The following is a 17,595-nucleotide window of genomic DNA, read 5'->3' on the forward strand; positions in this document are numbered from 1 at the left end:
TCCTCTCTGAAGCCATTTTCCTACACATTGGGCTGGATTAAAGGAAGCATTTTAGAGCCAAAAAGATGGCAATCAGAATGGAGAGGCTCATTAGGAGAGAGTCATAAAATGAAAAATGAGTGTGAGGAGAGGAGGAAAGGCTGGGGTGAGCGGCAGATGTTGCCCTGCCCCTTGGTGGTCCCCTTTCTTCCCAGGGCAAAGGAGAGAAAAAATGGCCTTCTAGAATAAGTTTTGCCAAAGAATTCCTTATTCTTCACAGGCTATCAGATCTAGAAGGGCCTAGCAAGTGACTTGCCCAAGGTCCACAGCAATTTTGCAGCAGTTTTCTCCCTCTGGGTCCACGTGGAATGCTCCTTACCCCTTATGGAGGCCTTATCCACATGATGCATCAATGTTTTCTGAGTGCTCATGTGGAAGGACAGGATACTGAGGGGCTGCAAAGATGATCTGATGGTGGTCCTGTCATTCTGTAGGAGCTCACAAGTAAGAGGCATGCAAACAGAGGAACAGGGGACCCTGAAACAGGGGTGTGCCTGGGGGTGGCAGGAGCTCTGAGGAGAGTGTGACCAGTTCCGCCTGGAGGAATCAAGGTGGGCTTTCCTGGGCGGGCGATCTTGTATTTCTGCTTTAAAAAACAAAACAACAACAAAAAAAACCCTCCCTCCATCCCCTGACCCGCACTGCCCCTCGGAACATCGAAGCAGCAAGCTTGCGGTCCTAAGAGCTGTGGCCAGGATATGCAGCTGCAGGGGGGATTGCTGGGGGTGTCTGGAGGAGAAGATACAAGAAAAGGTGGAGGAGGAAAGGGAGTGGAGTTTTTTTTTTTTTTTAAGAGAGGGGAAAGGAGGGAGAAAGGGAAAGGGAAACAGAGGGGGGAGGCGGAAGAGGGAGAGAGGGAAATAGGGAGGGAGGGAGAGACTTTGAAAGGGAGGGAGGGGGAGGGAGGAGAGAGAGGGGGAGAAAGGAGGAGGAAGAGGAGAGGGGGGAGTGAAGGGGGAGGGAGGGAGAGACAGACAGAGAGAGAGAGAGAGAGAGAGATTTGAATTTCCCATCTGGAAGGGGAGAGGTAGCACGTCAGGGTCTGGCTGACGGGCGCGATTGGAGGGCGCCTCCGGCAGCCGCCCGAGGCAATAGCCGCGGCCCCAGCTCACCGGGCGGAGTTGCACGAGGCGGCAGCGGGAGCTGGAATAGCAGAAGGAACCGCCTCGTTGAGTTCGGCCGGAGCCCTGCAGTGGCTCAGACGGTTGCGAGGACCTCCAGGTCGGTGCTGGCCACGGGCCGGGAGGGCGGAGCCGGGCTGTGGGCAACAGGGTCTGCGCTCTCGCCTCCAGGCCGCAGCGCAGCCCGGGAAGCTGCAGGGTATGGTTTTCGGGGGCACAGCTCCCCGAGACTGCCCGGGCGCGAGAAAGGGAGGCTGCGCCGCGGCAGCAGGGACTCTGCAGGGCGCGCTCGCCGTGGTGCTGAAAGGACAGCTCCCCGCAAGGGGGAAGCGAGCAGGCGGAGGCAAGGGAGTGAAGCGGAAGCCAACTGGGAAGGAGGGCTGGGCCCCCGAGCTGGAGACCCTCGGGCAGAAGCCCGACTGCCCGGCTCCCGGGGAGCCAGGACCGCCCCGAGGGCGGCGGGAGACTCAAGTCTGAACCTAGAGAACAACTTCGAGCTCTTGGGGTAGGGATGGGGGGACGTCGATCTAAGCTACTTCAGGTTGTGGTTAACCTGGAGCCCGCCAGGGCCCTCTTCGCCGAGGGAGACGGAGCCGCCCCTGAGGGGTACAGTTCGGGTACCGGAGTGAGTCAGAGGGCGGCGGGAGTGGGGCGGACAAACCGAAGGTGCAGGGGAGGAGAACCTAAACGTTGACTGGGGGTGGGGGCCCAAGAGGACTCTATTTGTCATGGGAGGAGGAGGAGCCGAGGTTTGGGCTGCACCTGTCAGCTGCCTGGGGTCATTAGGAAGGGTCAGTTCTACGCCCTCGCCGGCCCCACTCTGCCCCCTCCCTCAGCAAAGTTTGAGACCAGGCCAGGTCTTGAGGTTGGAGCTCTAAGTGTTGGGGGGGAGGGGTGCTCTCAGTGGCCAACCGTGAGCTCGAGGCAGAACTGCCGGCTACGTTGATCTCAGTGGGGGACCGATAGAGGGACGCCAGGATTCCTGTCCCCCTCTTCTGCCGGGAGAATACGAAGCCCCCGCCGCTTCCGCTTTTCTGCAGGAGCCAGTTCCTTACCCACTCCCATCCTCCACTGCTCCTTTCCCTCCCCCAGTGCTTCTCCCTTCTAGAGGCATGGGGGGTGGTGGGGAGTAGAGGGACATCCCCTGTCACTGCACCGCCATTAGCGTAGGGTCCCCCTCAAAAGGCAAATGAGTGTTGAACTGACTTGCAGTGAATATGGCCTGGACATGAGCTATTTAAAAAAAAGACAACAGATAAACAGCCACAAGGACAAACCCTGCAGGTGCCCGAGTCTGCTTGTCAGATGGCGGGGTCCAGTCCTGAAAACCTCCCGGGGCTCTGATGGCCGAGCCTGAGGAGGTGCCTCAGCTGCCTTCGGCGTAGGATGGGTTAGGAGGGAGTCTGAGAGGGGAAGCTGAAGGCGCATCCCGGGCACGCTGAAGGCAAGGAAACCTGGTGCTGCAGCAGCGTCCCTCCCCCACCCCTCCTTGTGTCCCCTCCCCCAGCCTAGAGTCCCCACTACCACCACCACCACCACCACCACCGCCCTTCCCGCGCAGGGATAGACCAAGTCTTCCCGCAGACCCGCGGAGGAGTGCCTCCTGGCGGTCTGGCCAAAATCCTCAACTGCAGGCAACCTGCTGGACCTCAGCACTCCTACAGGCATATGGCAAAATATCTACACACACGCCTGCACACACGCTCACGCAGAATCACAACGATGCCTAAGTTCAGAGTTAGACACGCAGGAGCATACCTTGAACAAGTACACTCTCACATACTCGCTGACACACATTAAATTCAATCCAGCAAATATGTCCTGAGGCTCTACCATGAACTAAGAGATGTTGTAGATGCTGGGACAGGAGAACAGCACAAGATACAAGCCCTGTCCTGGGAAGAGTTCAGAGTGACTGGGAAGGGAAAGACACATAGCTGGACAGAGTGCATGAGCTGGAGGCAGGCAGGGCTGCCCTAGAAAGTGCCATGGGTCTCAGAAGAGGAAGACTCCATCACATCTCACCGAGGAGAGATTTCATGGGAGGAGTGATGTATGAAGTGGACCTTTGAAAATTAATGCTGCTGCTGCTGCTGCTGATGATGATGATGGTGATGACGGTGACAGCGAATATGTACTGAGCACCTACTATGTGCCAAATGCTGGGCTGATCACATCTGCATTATTTCATTTAATGCTTACAACATGCATTGGGTATAGACGTTATTGTCTCCATCTTGCAGATGAGAAAAGATTAAGTCATTTGCTCAAGGTCACTTAGTAAGTAGTGGGGCCAGGAACTGAACTGGCAGAGAGGAGGTTAAGAGGTTCCAAGGATGTAGAAATAGCATGAACAGATGCCCGGGAGTTTTTGGAAAGAATATGTGTGGAGGTATAGCTGATACAGAGCCACATACAAGGGATGGGAAGTGAATGGTGAGGCAGGCAGATGCTAGACTGGGCAGGGCTTGAAGGTCAGCACAAGGACTCTAGTTGGTTTCACCAGGCCATGGGGAGCCACTGCAGGATGTGTTTGCATGAGCAGATCTGCCCTTTAGGAAGATTAATCGGACAGCCTTGTGGAGGATAGAGGTAAGGTAGGGGAGGGACAGAGTTAGAGGTTATGCAAAAATTCAGAACGTCGAGGCCCTGAACCAAGGCTTTAGCAGCCATAGGAGAGGGGATGTGTGGATGCAGGAAACACTGTGGGGCTATAATCTCTGGACTTCTTCCGCAGCACCCCGTCCCAGTTATAACTTGCCAATTCCTTGTGTGGTTTTTGCCCAGCCTCTCTACCTCCCCAGCTGACTGAATGCTGTGAGAACAAATGCTATGACTCCCTCGTTCCCTGCCACAGCCCCAGCACTCAGAACAATGCCTGGCAGAGAGTAGATGCCCAAAGAATATTTGTAGTGTGAGTGAATGAATGAATGAATGAATGAAGAATTCCCTGACTGTGGAGTTTTCCATTGAGGCAATTGGAAGAAGGAATGCTGAAGGAAAAGATCGTTGGTGGGGAGGGGAGGCAAGGATGAGATTGATCTTTGGATAGAATGAATTTAAGAATATCCAGCAAAGAGTTAAACGTGCAGGTTCGGGGAGAGAGAGAGTGAGAGATCTGTGACTGAAGAAGCGCATAAACCAATAAGGGTAGGTGAGGTTTCCCAGGTAGACAGTGGGAGAGGGAGGGGCAGTGGGAGGGGGAGTCAGCAAAAGACAGAAGGAAGACCATCTGAGAAGTAAGCTGATGACCACAAGGGTGATGTGTCATGGAATTCAGGAAATTCAAGAAGAAGGCTGAAGAAAAGCAGGGTGGGTGAGAGGGAGGTAAGGGGTCTTCATCAGCATCTGATACTGCAGAGGGATGGAGAAGGAGGAGAAGGAGGGCTGTGAAAACATTCCTGGGCCTGGTGATTAGGAGGACTCTGGCCACCCTGCCTATGGCAGCTTCAGCAGCAGTGCAGGGGCTGCAGCTCTCCGATCTCACAGAGCCAGAGGGTTTGACTGGGAGGTGAGGAAGTGATGACACCAAGTGGAAACTACTTGATCGTGAAGCTAGAGGGCAGAGATTAAGAGAAAGGTAGGGTTCAGAGCAGGAGCTGGAGAAGGAAGGGGATAAAAGAGATGTACGGAGAAGAGATTGAAGGTGTGAGGAAGAGGGAGTAAAAAATGGATCAAGGAGAAGGTGTAAAGAGGGAAAATCTGGTGCTCAGGCAGATGGATTGGCTTCAGGGGGAAGGAGGGAGACCTCTTCCTTGGGAGTTAGGAGGGGAGTTCATTGTTTTGATAATGATAACAACCACCATTTACTGAGCCCGCATCATATGCAAAATACCTTTCATAGATTATTTCTAAGCCTTCAAAATGGTATTATAATCCTCACTCTATAAAGAAGAACGAGACTCAGAGAGGTTAAGTCAATTACTCACTATCACACAGCTAAAAAGCAGCAGATTCAGGATGTGAGCCAGATGTGTCTGACACCAGAGCTCATGAGCCTTCCGCTGCACCACACTACATAAAGTGAGAAGGAAATCACCTGCTGAGAGGGATGGGGTAGGAGTAGGTGGGGCCTTAAGAAATTGGTTAGGGGAATCTCTCCATAGGGTGAAGAAATTGCTTAACATCTAAAAGGGCCATGCTGGGAGCCAGCAGCAGGACCTTGGGGTGGACCCAAGAAGTTTGGCTAAGTAATCCCAGCAGGCTGGGAGTAAGAAGCACCTGGAGTGACAGGATGTAAACATGGAGAAGACTCAGCCCTTGAGTAGATTACTTTGCATGCGGGGGCTTGGGGTTGGTAATCAAAGTTTTCTGAATGAATACAGGAAGCAGAGGAGTCTGGAGAAGGAGATGGTTTGGTGACAGAGAGGTGGCATGTTGAGTTTGAGTGGTGCCGTGGGACATCCAGGGGGAGGCAGGCAAGAGGGAGGCAAGTGTATTTCTTGACTTATTTATTGCCTGTTTCACACACACACTCACAGTACACACACTCCCAGAATGTAATCTGCACGAGCACAGGACTTTGTCATGTTCACTGTTATATCCCCAGTGCCTAACACACTGCCTGACACATGGTAGGTGCTCAACTAATACTTATTGGATGAATGAATATAGGGGTCTGGTGCTCAGATAAGACATCTAGCTGTCATCAGTGTTAGCGGTCATAAAGCCCCTGGAAAGGGTGAGTTCTCCCAGGGAAAGATTAGAGATGAAAAGGAGATAAGGACTGAGGTCAGAGTCCTGGAGAACACACTTCTGAAGAGGCAAGAGGAAGAAAAGGAGCAGCAAAGGAAGGGAGGGGAGAAGGAGCAGTAGGAGAGGAGGGAGAGGAAAGAACTGAGTCACAGAAGCAAGAAAGGAGAGAGGTTGGAGGATACAGTGGGGTGGCTAGCAGTTCAAATGCTGCAGAACTGCTTCAGCAGAAGAGCTGGGAAACGGGCCCAGAAGATCATCTGGTTCAGGAGAGACACTTGCCGGAGCAGCAAGTTAGGTGCCCTGTGGACCAATTTGAAACATCTCAAATTAGAGTCCTGCGTCCTCCACCACCACCTGGCAATTCCTTGAGCTAAACGTAAACACAGAGGAGGAACCCAAGAGTTCCTGAAATCATTCGGTTATTATTCTTTTCCTGTTCTTAGAAATGCTGTCTCTTTACAATGTTTTTAGTCAAATGAAAATATCTTGATTGACTGAGCTGAGCCACCTTCAAACTCAGAATTCTAGATCAGGGTGGGTTCTTCTGCATTTCTTGGAAATCCTGTTCCTTTCTGGCATGTCCTCATAAACATGCAGTCAGCAATGGCTGACATTAACTAGCACCTGCTACACACCAGGCACCCGACCAGTATCTTCTCTTCCCCTTCAAACATCAGTACAGGGTAGACTTAATACTCCCTCATTTTGCAGGGAACAAACTGAAGCTTTCCCAGGGAGCCAAAGCCAGTGAGGATTGGGGCCAAGATTTCAAACCAGGTGTGTCTGATACCACGGTCCCTGTGGATGGTTTTCTACTTCATCATGACTTTCCTCAAAACAACCTATCAGGTGATCTGATCACATGGAAGTCCTCAAACTGTCAGGCCCCATGGTATGAAAAGATCTCAGTCTGCCGATATGTTTTCTCATTTTGAAAGAAATGAGGAAAATCCATCATCAATGAACAGCCAGTGACCTTGAACCCAACTTGGTTACAATATCCAGCCTGACTCCTCTACCACCATTTCCCAGGACCCCTTTATCCTCCTAGCAAATCAAAAAGACCCCAAGTCTATGTAGAATGAAAGGCCTGGGGGAGTAGGCCTGGCCCAAGTTGACCATCAAGGTACATGACACTTTGGCTGTTATATCCCCATCCCCATGGATATCTCCCTCCATACCTGAAAAAGGATTTGCGGTGGCTTTGCCTATGAAAGCACCAGTGAAACTGATTGGTTAACATAAAAAGGAAGTCTCTGAGAGTTAGAGCATCTGGGTTCAAATTCTCAGGGATGCGAGAAGAATGGGGTAAGAAGGAGGCCAAGTATAGAGGGAGGCTCCAGGCCCACTACCCTTCCCCTCCCACTACCATTGGAATATTTCCATTTTTATGTATTTTTCATATTGAGATTCCCATTAAGATTTTATTTGGAGAAAATCTTCTGAGGCAAAAAAATAACAATAAAAATATAATAAAAACTGAAAGTTGGTGATTTAGGGAGAGGGAAAGGAGGACAAACATAAGCTGAGTGGTTATGAGGCTCAGTGCTTGGTACTTTAAAGGCCCTTAGCCCCAAGAAGATTATTGTGTCTCCAATCCCCTCTGTGTAATTCAAAATAAAAATCAATATTAAGCTATAAAACATAAAACTTACATGTATTATGCAATAAAAATAACTTATTTCTCCATTTGTCTAATTTCAGAAGTCTGGATATGTTCATGTAAGCTGGCTGTTCTCATTTTTTCACCTACCTCTTATTTGCTGGGGCCCCGAGTGCAGCTCACTCCTTCTAGGGCTTGATGCAGTGACCCAGGCTGGAATTCTCTCCAGTCTCCACAGTATCCCTGAGAAAGGAGGCACGGTCATCTCTATCTTATAGAGGAGGAAACTGGGGCTCAAGGAGATTGGATAACTTGCGTGGAAGTCACATGGCAAATAAGGAGTTAGGGTGGCATTAGAACCCAGCTCTGCCTCTATCCAAATTCCGGGCTTTTTCCAACATTCCTGGCTTTGATCAAATTAAAGCAACATGGTCAAGATGAAGGTTTTAAAATAGGGATCAGAAGTCATTTGGCAGCACATATGTGCCTGGCACATAGCAAGTGCTCAGGAAACAGCCCTTTTCCATCCCTTTCCGTGTGGTACCAGGCACTGGGTCTTGGCCTCTGGCTGATGGTACCTGATGCCTGAACCAGGATGACCGCTCGTTTGTCCAACTCCACTGCCCTGCCTGTGCAGAAGCTTCTCCCATCTAACCCAAAACTCTTCTTTTTGCAGGTTGCCACATCTCCCCAAGCCAGGCCTGCCTGAAGCGCTGCATGCAAATTTGGCTGCTGGCTAGGGCACACTAAACAGAGTTGTAGGCATGGACTTCGTCATGAAGCAGGCCCTTGGAGGTGAGGCCCTAGCCCTGCACCCTATGCCCACTACCCAGTCCAGACCCAGGTGGGAGGGGCCTCAGCACACCAGGCCCCCACATCCCCAGCCTTGCCTCCATGACTCTGTCCTCTTCCTCCCCAACCCATCCCCCACAGGGGCCACCAAGGACATGGGGAAGATGCTGGGCGGAGAGGAGGAGAAGGACCCTGACGCACAGAAGAAGGAGGAGGAGCGGCAGGAGGCACTTCGGCAGCAAGAAGAGGAGCGCAAGGCCAAGCACGCACGCATGGAGGCCGAGCGTGAGAAGGTCCGGCAGCAGATACGAGACAAGGTCAGCACCACCCTCTTCCCCATCCTGGAATGTAGGGGGTTAAAAGGGTCTCCCAAAACCTTGGGCTCCCTTGAATCCCAGCTCTCACCTTAGACCTAGTTCTCTCTGAGTCTCACTCTTTTCATCAGAATAATGCATGTCAAGGAACACCTCCTTCAAGGACCGTTATGGGGATTAAAAAAGTTAGTGGATATAGTAAGTGCTCCCTAATGTTTGCTGCTACAGGTCCACAACTTTGTACCCGAAATCCTGGAGACCAAACAAGTTTGGAACCCAGAATTTGGGGATTTTTGGAAAGTACTATAGTGTCCTGAGCACTGTTATGTGTCACTCCCAGTGAGTTTGCAGCTGCCACCCTATGCCAAACGGTTCAATACTTGTCTGCTCGAACTGCAATAAATCAAGGCTATAAGTAGCCTTCCATCAGTTCAAGTCAAGTTTTGTCACCAAAATTTGGCCCAACGCATGTGAGAGAACATTCAGTTTTCAGATCTTGGAGGATTTCAAAAGAGCAAAGAAATTATGTGGGCAGGTATTAATTTTAAAGGAAACCCCATGCACCATCTCTCTTTTATTGAATACCAACTGAAGACAAGCACAATCCCACAAGGAAGGTGCCCTTATCCCCATTTTATAGATGAGAGGACCCATGGGCTCACAGGGAGTTCCCATGAGCTGCCCCAGCCACATGTGCATGACCTTGAGATCCAGCTCTCTCCTTGCCCTGTTCATGCTCCTCTTCACCCTTCCCCTCCCCAGTATGGGCTGAAGAAGAAGGAAGAGAAGGAGGCTGAGGAGAAGGCAGCCCTGGAGCAGCCCTGCGAAGGGAGCCTGACCCGGCCCAAGAAGGCCATCCCGGCAGGCTGCGGGGACGAGGAGGAGGAGGAGGAGGAGAGCATCCTGGACACGGTGCTCAAATACCTGCCCGGGCCACTGCAGGACATGTTCAAGAAGTAACCGGCCCTCCCACCGCATCCCCACTCCACTTGTTACTATTTTTTTTTTTTTTTTGGTTCTTTCTTTTCTTTTTATTCATTTAAGTCTCAGTTCTGAAGGGGAAAACCTCAGTTGGCCTCTGTCCCCCTTCCCTGGCCAGGGGCTCCTCCCCCTCAGCACTCTTCACACTCCCTTCATCCCAGGGTATCCAGCCTCCACCTCACTCCCAAGTTGCTTGAAAAGAAGAAGACAGCTTTTCTCCAGCAGGGGGTATTGAACCCAGTGCAGGAAGCACTGGGGGCCCCCTCCAGAAGCCTAAGGTCTGGGCTGGTGTGGTAATCCCCATACATTCCTTCATGTGCCCCACTGCCAGGAGGACCACTGTCCCCAGCCAGCCAAAGTAATGACACATTCCAGCCCTGCCCAGCATGCTGACCTTTGGCCTCTAAACCCCAGTGGGCCTCCAGGTCAGGGCAGGGGCGTTGAGTGGCCTGGCTCTGAGGAAGGGAGTCAGGGTAAGTCTGTCCTGTTAGGGCTTAGCCTGAGGCTGGCCTGTTCTGTTCTGGCCAGGCCTGGGTCTGGGCAGGAGGCTGGGGCTCTCCTTCTTTCCTCCCTCTGATGACACCCAGTCTAGGAGCATTCCTCTCCCAACCCCCACCTGAAGAGGCCTAGCCCCTGCCAAGCCAGTCCCTCCAAATGGATCCTCTATGGACTTTAACTCATCTATGGAGGGGCCCCAGGGAAGGGCAGCCCCTTGTTTCTCCCCCCCACTCCACTTAGGTCCTGGAGCCCCACTGCCAGGCTGGGCCCGGCTTGCCCAGCCAAGGGGCTGCCCAGGCCCCCCAGAAAATACTTGGAGCCATTGGGCAGCGATGGCCCATGCCATGGGACTCCCCCATTGGTACAGCCAAGCTGCCCCCATTCTTATCCACTCCTCTTCCTCACCTTGTCCTGTTCATATGCTTCCAGGGCCCCACGGTCCACAGGAGGACCCTTCCTGGCCAAAGCCCCAAACTTTTTGGGAAAAGCCAGTTCCCAGTTGACAGAAGGCATCTGTTCTTTCATCTTATTGGCCAAGAACAAACTCTCCTCTGGGATGTGTGAGACTGGCATTTGTTCCCCCCATCCCAAATTGTCAAGGCCTCCTTCTCAGTAAGTTGTATGAGAACTGGGAAGCCATGGAGCAAATGAGAGAGGAAAGTGTTTGCCCAGGCATGCATGAATGTGCATGGCAGAGACTGCATCAGCAATTGTATGTCCAGAGATTATACATATAAGCCTATGATTAGAGTGTCTTGAGATTGTGTGTGTGTGTTAGTCATCATCCCTGTGTGATGTATGTGAGGCAGCCTTGTGTATGTATGCTTGTTTGAGGTGGTATGTATGAGTTGAGATTGTGTCATATGTGTGTACTAACCATCTCATATGTGTGTTAGAGCTTGCATGTGTTAGCTAGTATCTGCATTTGTTTTCAAAAATAGCAGGTATGTCAGGAGTGATGAGAATGTGTTAGATGTTGTAGAAGTATGTGTTTGAGAGAGCTGTCAGATATGCTGAGACTGTTGTGTGCATGTGTTTGGCTCTGAAAAGGCAGTTGTGTGCAGGACGTGTGCTTGGGGAGAAGGAACATAGGTAAGATGACCCCTCTTGGCCCCCAAACCACTAGTCACAGATGGCCACATCCAAGAGGAGACCTTGTCCTTGGCCTAGAGTCCTCCTGCCCTTGGGGGGTTCCTGCCTGAAGTCCTCAGAAGTCCACTGGGACAGACCCAGGCAGTGCCCCAAGAAGCCATGGTGGGCCCCCACCAGGGCCTACCCCAAAAGCAGGGGACAGGGAGGGGGCGACTTGCCTGTCCCGAAGCCCCTGCCCCATTGGCCCCAGTTTGCATTCTGCAGGTTTTCCATTTTAGTGAATTTACGCTTTTATTTCAGAGAGAGACATGGGTCTTCTCTGTCTGTTTCCAATAGTTAAAGCCATATCAGTTAGACTGCAATACTTTAAAGATGAGACAAAACAATCCATATGTTTAGGGAACCAGAAAAGTCCCCTGGTCTGTCCCTTCTCTGGGGAGCAGGGCCTCAGCAGCTCCAGCTCCCTGGACTTGCCCTTCTCTCCCGCCCACACCCCCTCCCCTGTGCCCCGTGTCCCGTCCCCCCAGGGGGCCTGTGTCTGTGTCTGTGCCTGTCTCTGTGATGGGGAGCCACCTTGCACCCCTGTTGTCTGCTTGTCTGTTTGTACCTGTTATCCTGGGCAGGATGGTCATTCTCAGGAGCCCTGGGGTCCTGGGGCAGAAACAGGCAGGGCCCAGTCCTGGGCCCCAGGCCTCCCCAGACCCTGTGTGTAGGTCCTACCTGGACACAGGGGTGAATCCCAAGTGTTCAGAAAGGTCTCCCTCTTGACAGGGGCCCGCAGACTTCAAAGGTGGTGCCAGGGCACAGAGAGTGCCAGATGGACAGTGAAGACCGAGGCCCAGGGAGCTTCAGATGAGCAGGGGAACCTAGCCATGCAAGACATCGCAGGCAGGCCTGAGGAACCCCAGGTCCCCAAGCGGCATCCCTCACAGTCTTCACAGCCCCTCTGCACCCCCAGAGCAGGCTCAGGGCTTTTCCCATATGAGAGTGCCTTCCAGGCTGGCTGGCTTAGTCTGGTGCACATCCTGGACTCCTTTAGACTCCTCCAGCCTGCTTCTGAGCAGGACGACTGGAGGTTTTCCTGGAGGCAGGGACAGGGGGAGAATTTCTGCCTGGGGCATACCACCATAACTCTTGGGTCCAGGGGAACACGATGACCACCATTCCTGACACAGACCTTCCTGTGGAGAGAGGCTAATATGTGACCCAGAGAGGATGTCATGTGCAAACACACTTGTGGGAGCACAAAATATTTGTGAGGTGCTCTAGCAGGGAAGGGATGGTCACATGAAGTACCTGGGGTGGGAGGTGTATAAGGCCCACTGATGGGAGGGGGAAGAATGTGTCACACACAAATGGGGCAGTGTGCATGTGACACACTTAGGAGGTGGGGCAGGGAGGGAGTGGCCCCAGAATTCAGCATGCGCACACACAACATACAAGGGAGCTGTTCTCCCAGCTAGGAGAACAGGAAGAAGCAATCATTGCATATGGGTGAAGACAGAACAAAATGCCCGCTCGCCAGGGATGGCCACTGCTGTGCTGTGTGCCTGGGAGCTAACCACCAGTGAGAAGGGAAGTGCTTTTCTGGATCTCCTGTGCTGGGCACTGGCAATGTCCAGAATTTCCACACAGGTACATCCTCTGCTCCAGGTCCAGAAAGTGTCCTTAACTACAAAGGGGTTTCCTCCAAAGGTAAGCAGGAGGTCAAGAGACCCTCCCAGCTGTGAGAGAGGGAGAGAGCCAGAGAGAGAGAAAGGGAAATAGAAACAGAACAGAAGTTCTTCAGCCCAGGTCCCGCTCAGGTGGGACAGCTGGTGGACAAAGCAACCTCCCCAAAGGCTCAGAGCTAGAGTAAAATGGGGTGAACCACCAGCCCCAGGAGCCCCTGCCACCCAGCCAGCAGGGTTGCCCACCACCACCACCCAACTGTTCCATCCTTCTAGGTTCCTCAAACCCTTGACTGCACGGGGGCTGGGGGTCAGACTGGCTCAGATGACGGGACATCTCTCAGGCCTGAGGACATGACTCCCCGCCACATGTCCCCTGCTCTCCTCCCCACTCCTGTGTCACACCCTCTTCACTGGAAAGAGAATGAGAGGTGCTCCTGCTGGCCCTCGGGTGGGGATGGGGGTCCTAGTGAGACCCAGGTGAGGATGACCATCCTGCTTGCGTGGGGAAATCCATTTCCCACTGTGCTGTGTCCTTGTTGCTCTGCTTCCTTTAAATGTGTCAGTGCCTGGGGGGAGGGGAGGGGCAACCCCCATGCCCCCCTGAACCTGACCAAAAGCCATGGCTGTTGCTCCCCCTTTGTATGACGCAGATGCTAAGATGTACCAAACCAACCATGACAACAAAGAAAAGACCTTGTACAGCAGCTCTCGGTCTGTCTGTCCTCTTCTGTCCATCAGCACTGCCAGAGCTACATGGGATGCCAGCTGAGAGGAGGGGGGCCAACCCACAGAGCTCAAGAGGTCCCAGAAAACCTTCAGTTTTACCCTTGCTTCTGGCCAGGACACTCTGGCAATGACCCCAGAAACCAGCCGAGGCTAGAGTTAGGACTGGCCCCAGAGATTCAGGGCCACTCACGTCCTGCCCTTCAAAACCAACTGACAATCCCAGGAACTGGTAGTCCAGCCTGATTGTAACACCCCACACCTTGTCTCTGGCCACCCTTCCCCCCACGCCCCGTGAGTGTGGCATCCTGGCACAGAGTCAAGTCACATGGGTAGGCAAAGGTCTGTCATTGGTTGTCCCTCCAACATTGATGGAGTTCCTACCTCTGCTAGTCTGTGTGCAGGAGGCTGGGGACACAGAGAGAGGATGCATTTCTCCTGGACACAGACACATCCCAGACCTTGTTGAGGAGTCAAGAATAGACCACACTCGGCTGTCCCCCACCATCACCATGCCTTAAGCTAGGCCTCTTCTCTCTGCTTGCATAGGCACCTCTCATTCCCCACACACTGCTCTCCTAGACTGTATCTCTTCCCTTCCACCCATCCTCTCCCTACCACCCCACCCCAGCTAAAAGACTTATCTAAAATTCAAACTTAACCATGTCACTTCCCTGCCAACACCCTTCAATGGCTTATAGGACAATATCAAAACAGCCTCTCATTGCACACTCCAAGAGTCCAGGGGACATGCTACCCATAATGGACTAGCCCAGGCTCCTGGGAAGATCTGGTAGAACAGGCAGGAGAGGTGATGTCAGCAGATAGAAGAGGGAGGGGTCCTGTTTTCCTCTCCTGCATTGTCCAGTAAGTGCAGAGAGCTAAATGGGCCTGTGTGATATGACCCCAGCTGGCTAGGTCCAAACCCATCTAAGTCTGCTCCAAGCTCCCCCAGTCCCCACACATACCATGCTGTTTTGTGTTTGCCTATTCTGGCTTCTCTGCCTGAAATGAAAGGTACCCTTCCCCTTTCTGGTGTACTCCCAACTTCTCAAGATCCAGCTCCAATGTCACCTGCTGTGTGAAGCCCACCCTGACATAGCCCCGCCCCCGTGTCCACAGCAGAGTTTGTTGCTGTGTTCACACAACACAGAGCATCATGGCTGAACGCTCAGACAGCGCTGGGTTTGCTGGTGGGTTCTGTCACCTAGCAGAGTGATCTCGAAGAAGCCACTTAACCCCTGTGAGTGTTTTCCTGTAAGTAAAATGGGATAAGAATTGCTCTGACCTCCACTGCGGTTGTGAGGAATGAATGGGGTGCTGCCCGCATGCTCTTAGCACCATGTGCCAAGCGTTCAATGAATGGAGGCACTGTGCAAATTCTGCTCTAATTGAGGTCCCTGCACATCTCTCTCACTAACTTGGGAACTCTAGAAGGGCAGAGCTGGCTGGTACCCCAATGCCTCCCAGCATCTACCACAGAATCTAGCCTACATTGGGTGCTCAGGAACCCCAGTGCTGACTCAGCCACATGAGCGGCACAATCTCCATCTCCTTTACTTGGTGGCCACAGCCACTTTTCCCTTAGCTCTCTGCACTTACTGGACAGTGCAGGAGAGGAAAACCAGACCCCTCCCTCTTCTATGTGCTGACATCACCTCTCCTGCCTGTTCTACCAGATCTTTCCAGGAGCCTGGGCTAGTCCACTATGGGTAGCATGTGCCCTGGACTCTTGGAGTGTGCAATGGGAGGCTGTATTAGTTATCTACTGCTGCATAACAAATGACCACAAACTTAGTGGCTTAAAACAACACATGTTTATTACCTCACAGTTTCTGTGGGCCAGGTGTCCAGGAACAGTTGAGCTGGGTCCTCTGCTTCAAGATCTCTCACCAGACTGCAGTCAAGGTGCAGGCCAGGGCTGAGGTCTCATCTGAAGGTTCAGCTGACCAAGGACCACTTCCAAGCTCACGTGTTTGCTGGCGAGATTTAGCTCCTGTTGGATTGAGGGCCTCATCTCCTGGCTGGCTGTTCTCCAGAGGCTGTCCTCCATTCCTTGCCATGTGTGCCCCTCCATTAGGGCAGCTCACAACATGGCACCTTGTTTCATCGAAGTGTGTAAACCAAAAAGGCAATAGAGAGCATTGGCTAGTAAGATAGAAGTGTTATGTAACCTGATCCTGGAAATGAAAGACCATCACCTTTGCCATATTCTATTGGTTAAAAGTCACAGGCCCCAACTACAGTTACAGGGAGAGGATTACACGAGAGTGCAAACACTGGGACAGGGATCGTTGGGGCCATCTTAGAGTCTGCCCCCAGAGAGGCTGAGGCAACTCCTTCCCTACAAAGGAATAGGAGTGGAGCAGGGCCTCAGTGGAGCCAAACCTCAAACTTCTTCAGGCCCAGATGGTGGCAGAAGTGTCTCCGAGCAGGGCAGGGATCAGTGGCAGGCTCCCCTAGGGCTTCTGCAAGACTGAGGCCATTCCCAGAGCTGGAGGCTGGGCTCCAAGGGCCTTCCTGGGCTGGGGATTGGAGAAAAAGGGCTAATGAGGGCTTCAGGCTTCCCTGGGAGTCCATCTGTGTGCTCCACCTGCATGCCAACCACTGTCCTCCCAAGGTCCAGGTCCCTCCTAAGTAAACAACCGAGCCCCAGGCACTCAGATGATTCCCTGCTGCCCCCGTCTCCTCTCCTTTACACTCAGTAGCACCCCAAAGTGCCCTGGTGGGAAATGCCACCATCCTCTCACTTTGGGTCCTGAATGTCTTCTCCTAAAAGTCAGTTAAATTGTACTTACTGAGTTCCTACCACTTGCTAGGCACTGTACTAGGCACCAAGAACACCAGTCAACAGCTCCTTCCATCCAGGAATCTACCCAGGCAAGTAAACAGATCAGTTACCCATCTCACCATGTGCAGTGATACAGGGAAACTCGGGGCACTTGAGAAAGGCTCCCTGGAGGAGGTGGCATCTGAGATGAGTCTTAAATGAAGAGGAGTCAACCTGGTGGAGAAGGAGGGCACTCAAGGCAGGGGGGCTGGCATAGTCTGACATGGGTGGTGGGAGTAGGGGAGGAAGAGGTGGGGGATGTCTGCAGGAACTTGAGTTCTTGGTGAAAAGCTGAGAGCCTGGGGATGTCCACTGGGGCGTGGTGGGGGGGGACGTCACACAGTGGAGCTTGGGCTCTTCCTGCAGGTCTTGAGCAAAGTGTGACATGATCAGATGTGCAGGTTTAGGAAGGTCATTAGGGCTGTGAGGAGGATGAACTGGGAGCCCAGGGAGGAGATGGTGCAATGTCAAGATCAGAGATGGTGAGGGCTGACCTCAGGCAGTGGCAAAGGAGTGGGAAGAAGTGGGCAGATCAGAAGGCCATATAGGAGGGCAAATTATCAGGACTTGAGGACTGGATGTGAGGGGTATGGAGGAAGGAGGGGGGTAAGCCAATGCCTGTGTCTCCATATTGTGTGATTCCATTCTCCAAGATCTAGAACATTGGTAGGAGATAGATTTGGAGGAAGATAATGACTTTGGTTTGGGGCTTCTGGGTTTGAGGCGCCTGCGGAGAGTCCAGTAGGGAGTCTGGAGGGCAGGAGAAGCACAGACCATGTGCTCAGTGGGATAGCCCTCAGATGGGGTGACGTCTTGACCATTTACTTCACCACAGGGATCAAAGCTACACAAAATCAAGAAACCTGGAATGGGAAGAGGATTTAAAGTCAAATCCATCCTCCCATGGAACTCAGGAGTCCCTCCTGTGCCATCTTTGGTGGAGGGCACTGTGCTTGCATTCCCCGTAGTGTGGGAGAGCTCCTTCCCACACTACGGGAGGACAGGTCCCTTCTTTCTCCAAAACTGAGAGCTGCCAGGAGGCAGGGGGTTAATGAAGCCTCCTAGGCATCCCACTAATTGACTGCAAAACTCTGCTTCTAGACCACTCACTTAGCACTTGTAATTAATTGGGGCTTCTTGCCTGATCTGAGAGGTGATTCAATCCCCCCCAAGGGCAATGTTTTCTTAGCTGGTATCCTCCAGTTGGAGCTGTCTCTACACATTGGCCTCTCCA

General features: G+C 52.5%; 1 protein-coding gene across 7 annotated transcripts in view; it reads left to right on the plus strand.

The window, feature by feature from the left end:
- Positions 1-9,645, plus strand: part of CPLX2 (complexin 2) — an 80,068-nt gene extending 70,423 nt beyond the window's left edge. For 3 of the 7 annotated variants that reach the window (XM_028168553.2, XM_028168552.2, XM_028168555.2), the window contains 3 exons: positions 8,135-8,253; positions 8,392-8,567; positions 9,327-9,645. In XM_028168553.2, the coding sequence (XP_028024354.1) occupies positions 8,223-8,253; positions 8,392-8,567; positions 9,327-9,524 (405 nt within the window). In that variant the 5' untranslated portion in view covers positions 8,135-8,222 and the 3' untranslated portion in view covers positions 9,525-9,645. Of the gene's footprint in view, positions 1-1,032; positions 1,261-1,413; positions 1,666-6,566; positions 6,633-6,685; positions 6,748-8,134; positions 8,254-8,391; positions 8,568-9,326 lie in introns of those variants that run through there. The other 4 variants (XM_028168554.2, XM_007190330.3, XM_028168556.2 and 1 more) reach the window with 4 other exon arrangements.
- The last annotated feature ends 7,950 nt before the right edge of the window (positions 9,646-17,595 follow it).

This window comes from Balaenoptera acutorostrata, chromosome 2 (genome assembly GCF_949987535.1).
Source record: "Balaenoptera acutorostrata chromosome 2, mBalAcu1.1, whole genome shotgun sequence".
NCBI lineage: Eukaryota > Metazoa > Chordata > Mammalia > Artiodactyla > Balaenopteridae > Balaenoptera > Balaenoptera acutorostrata.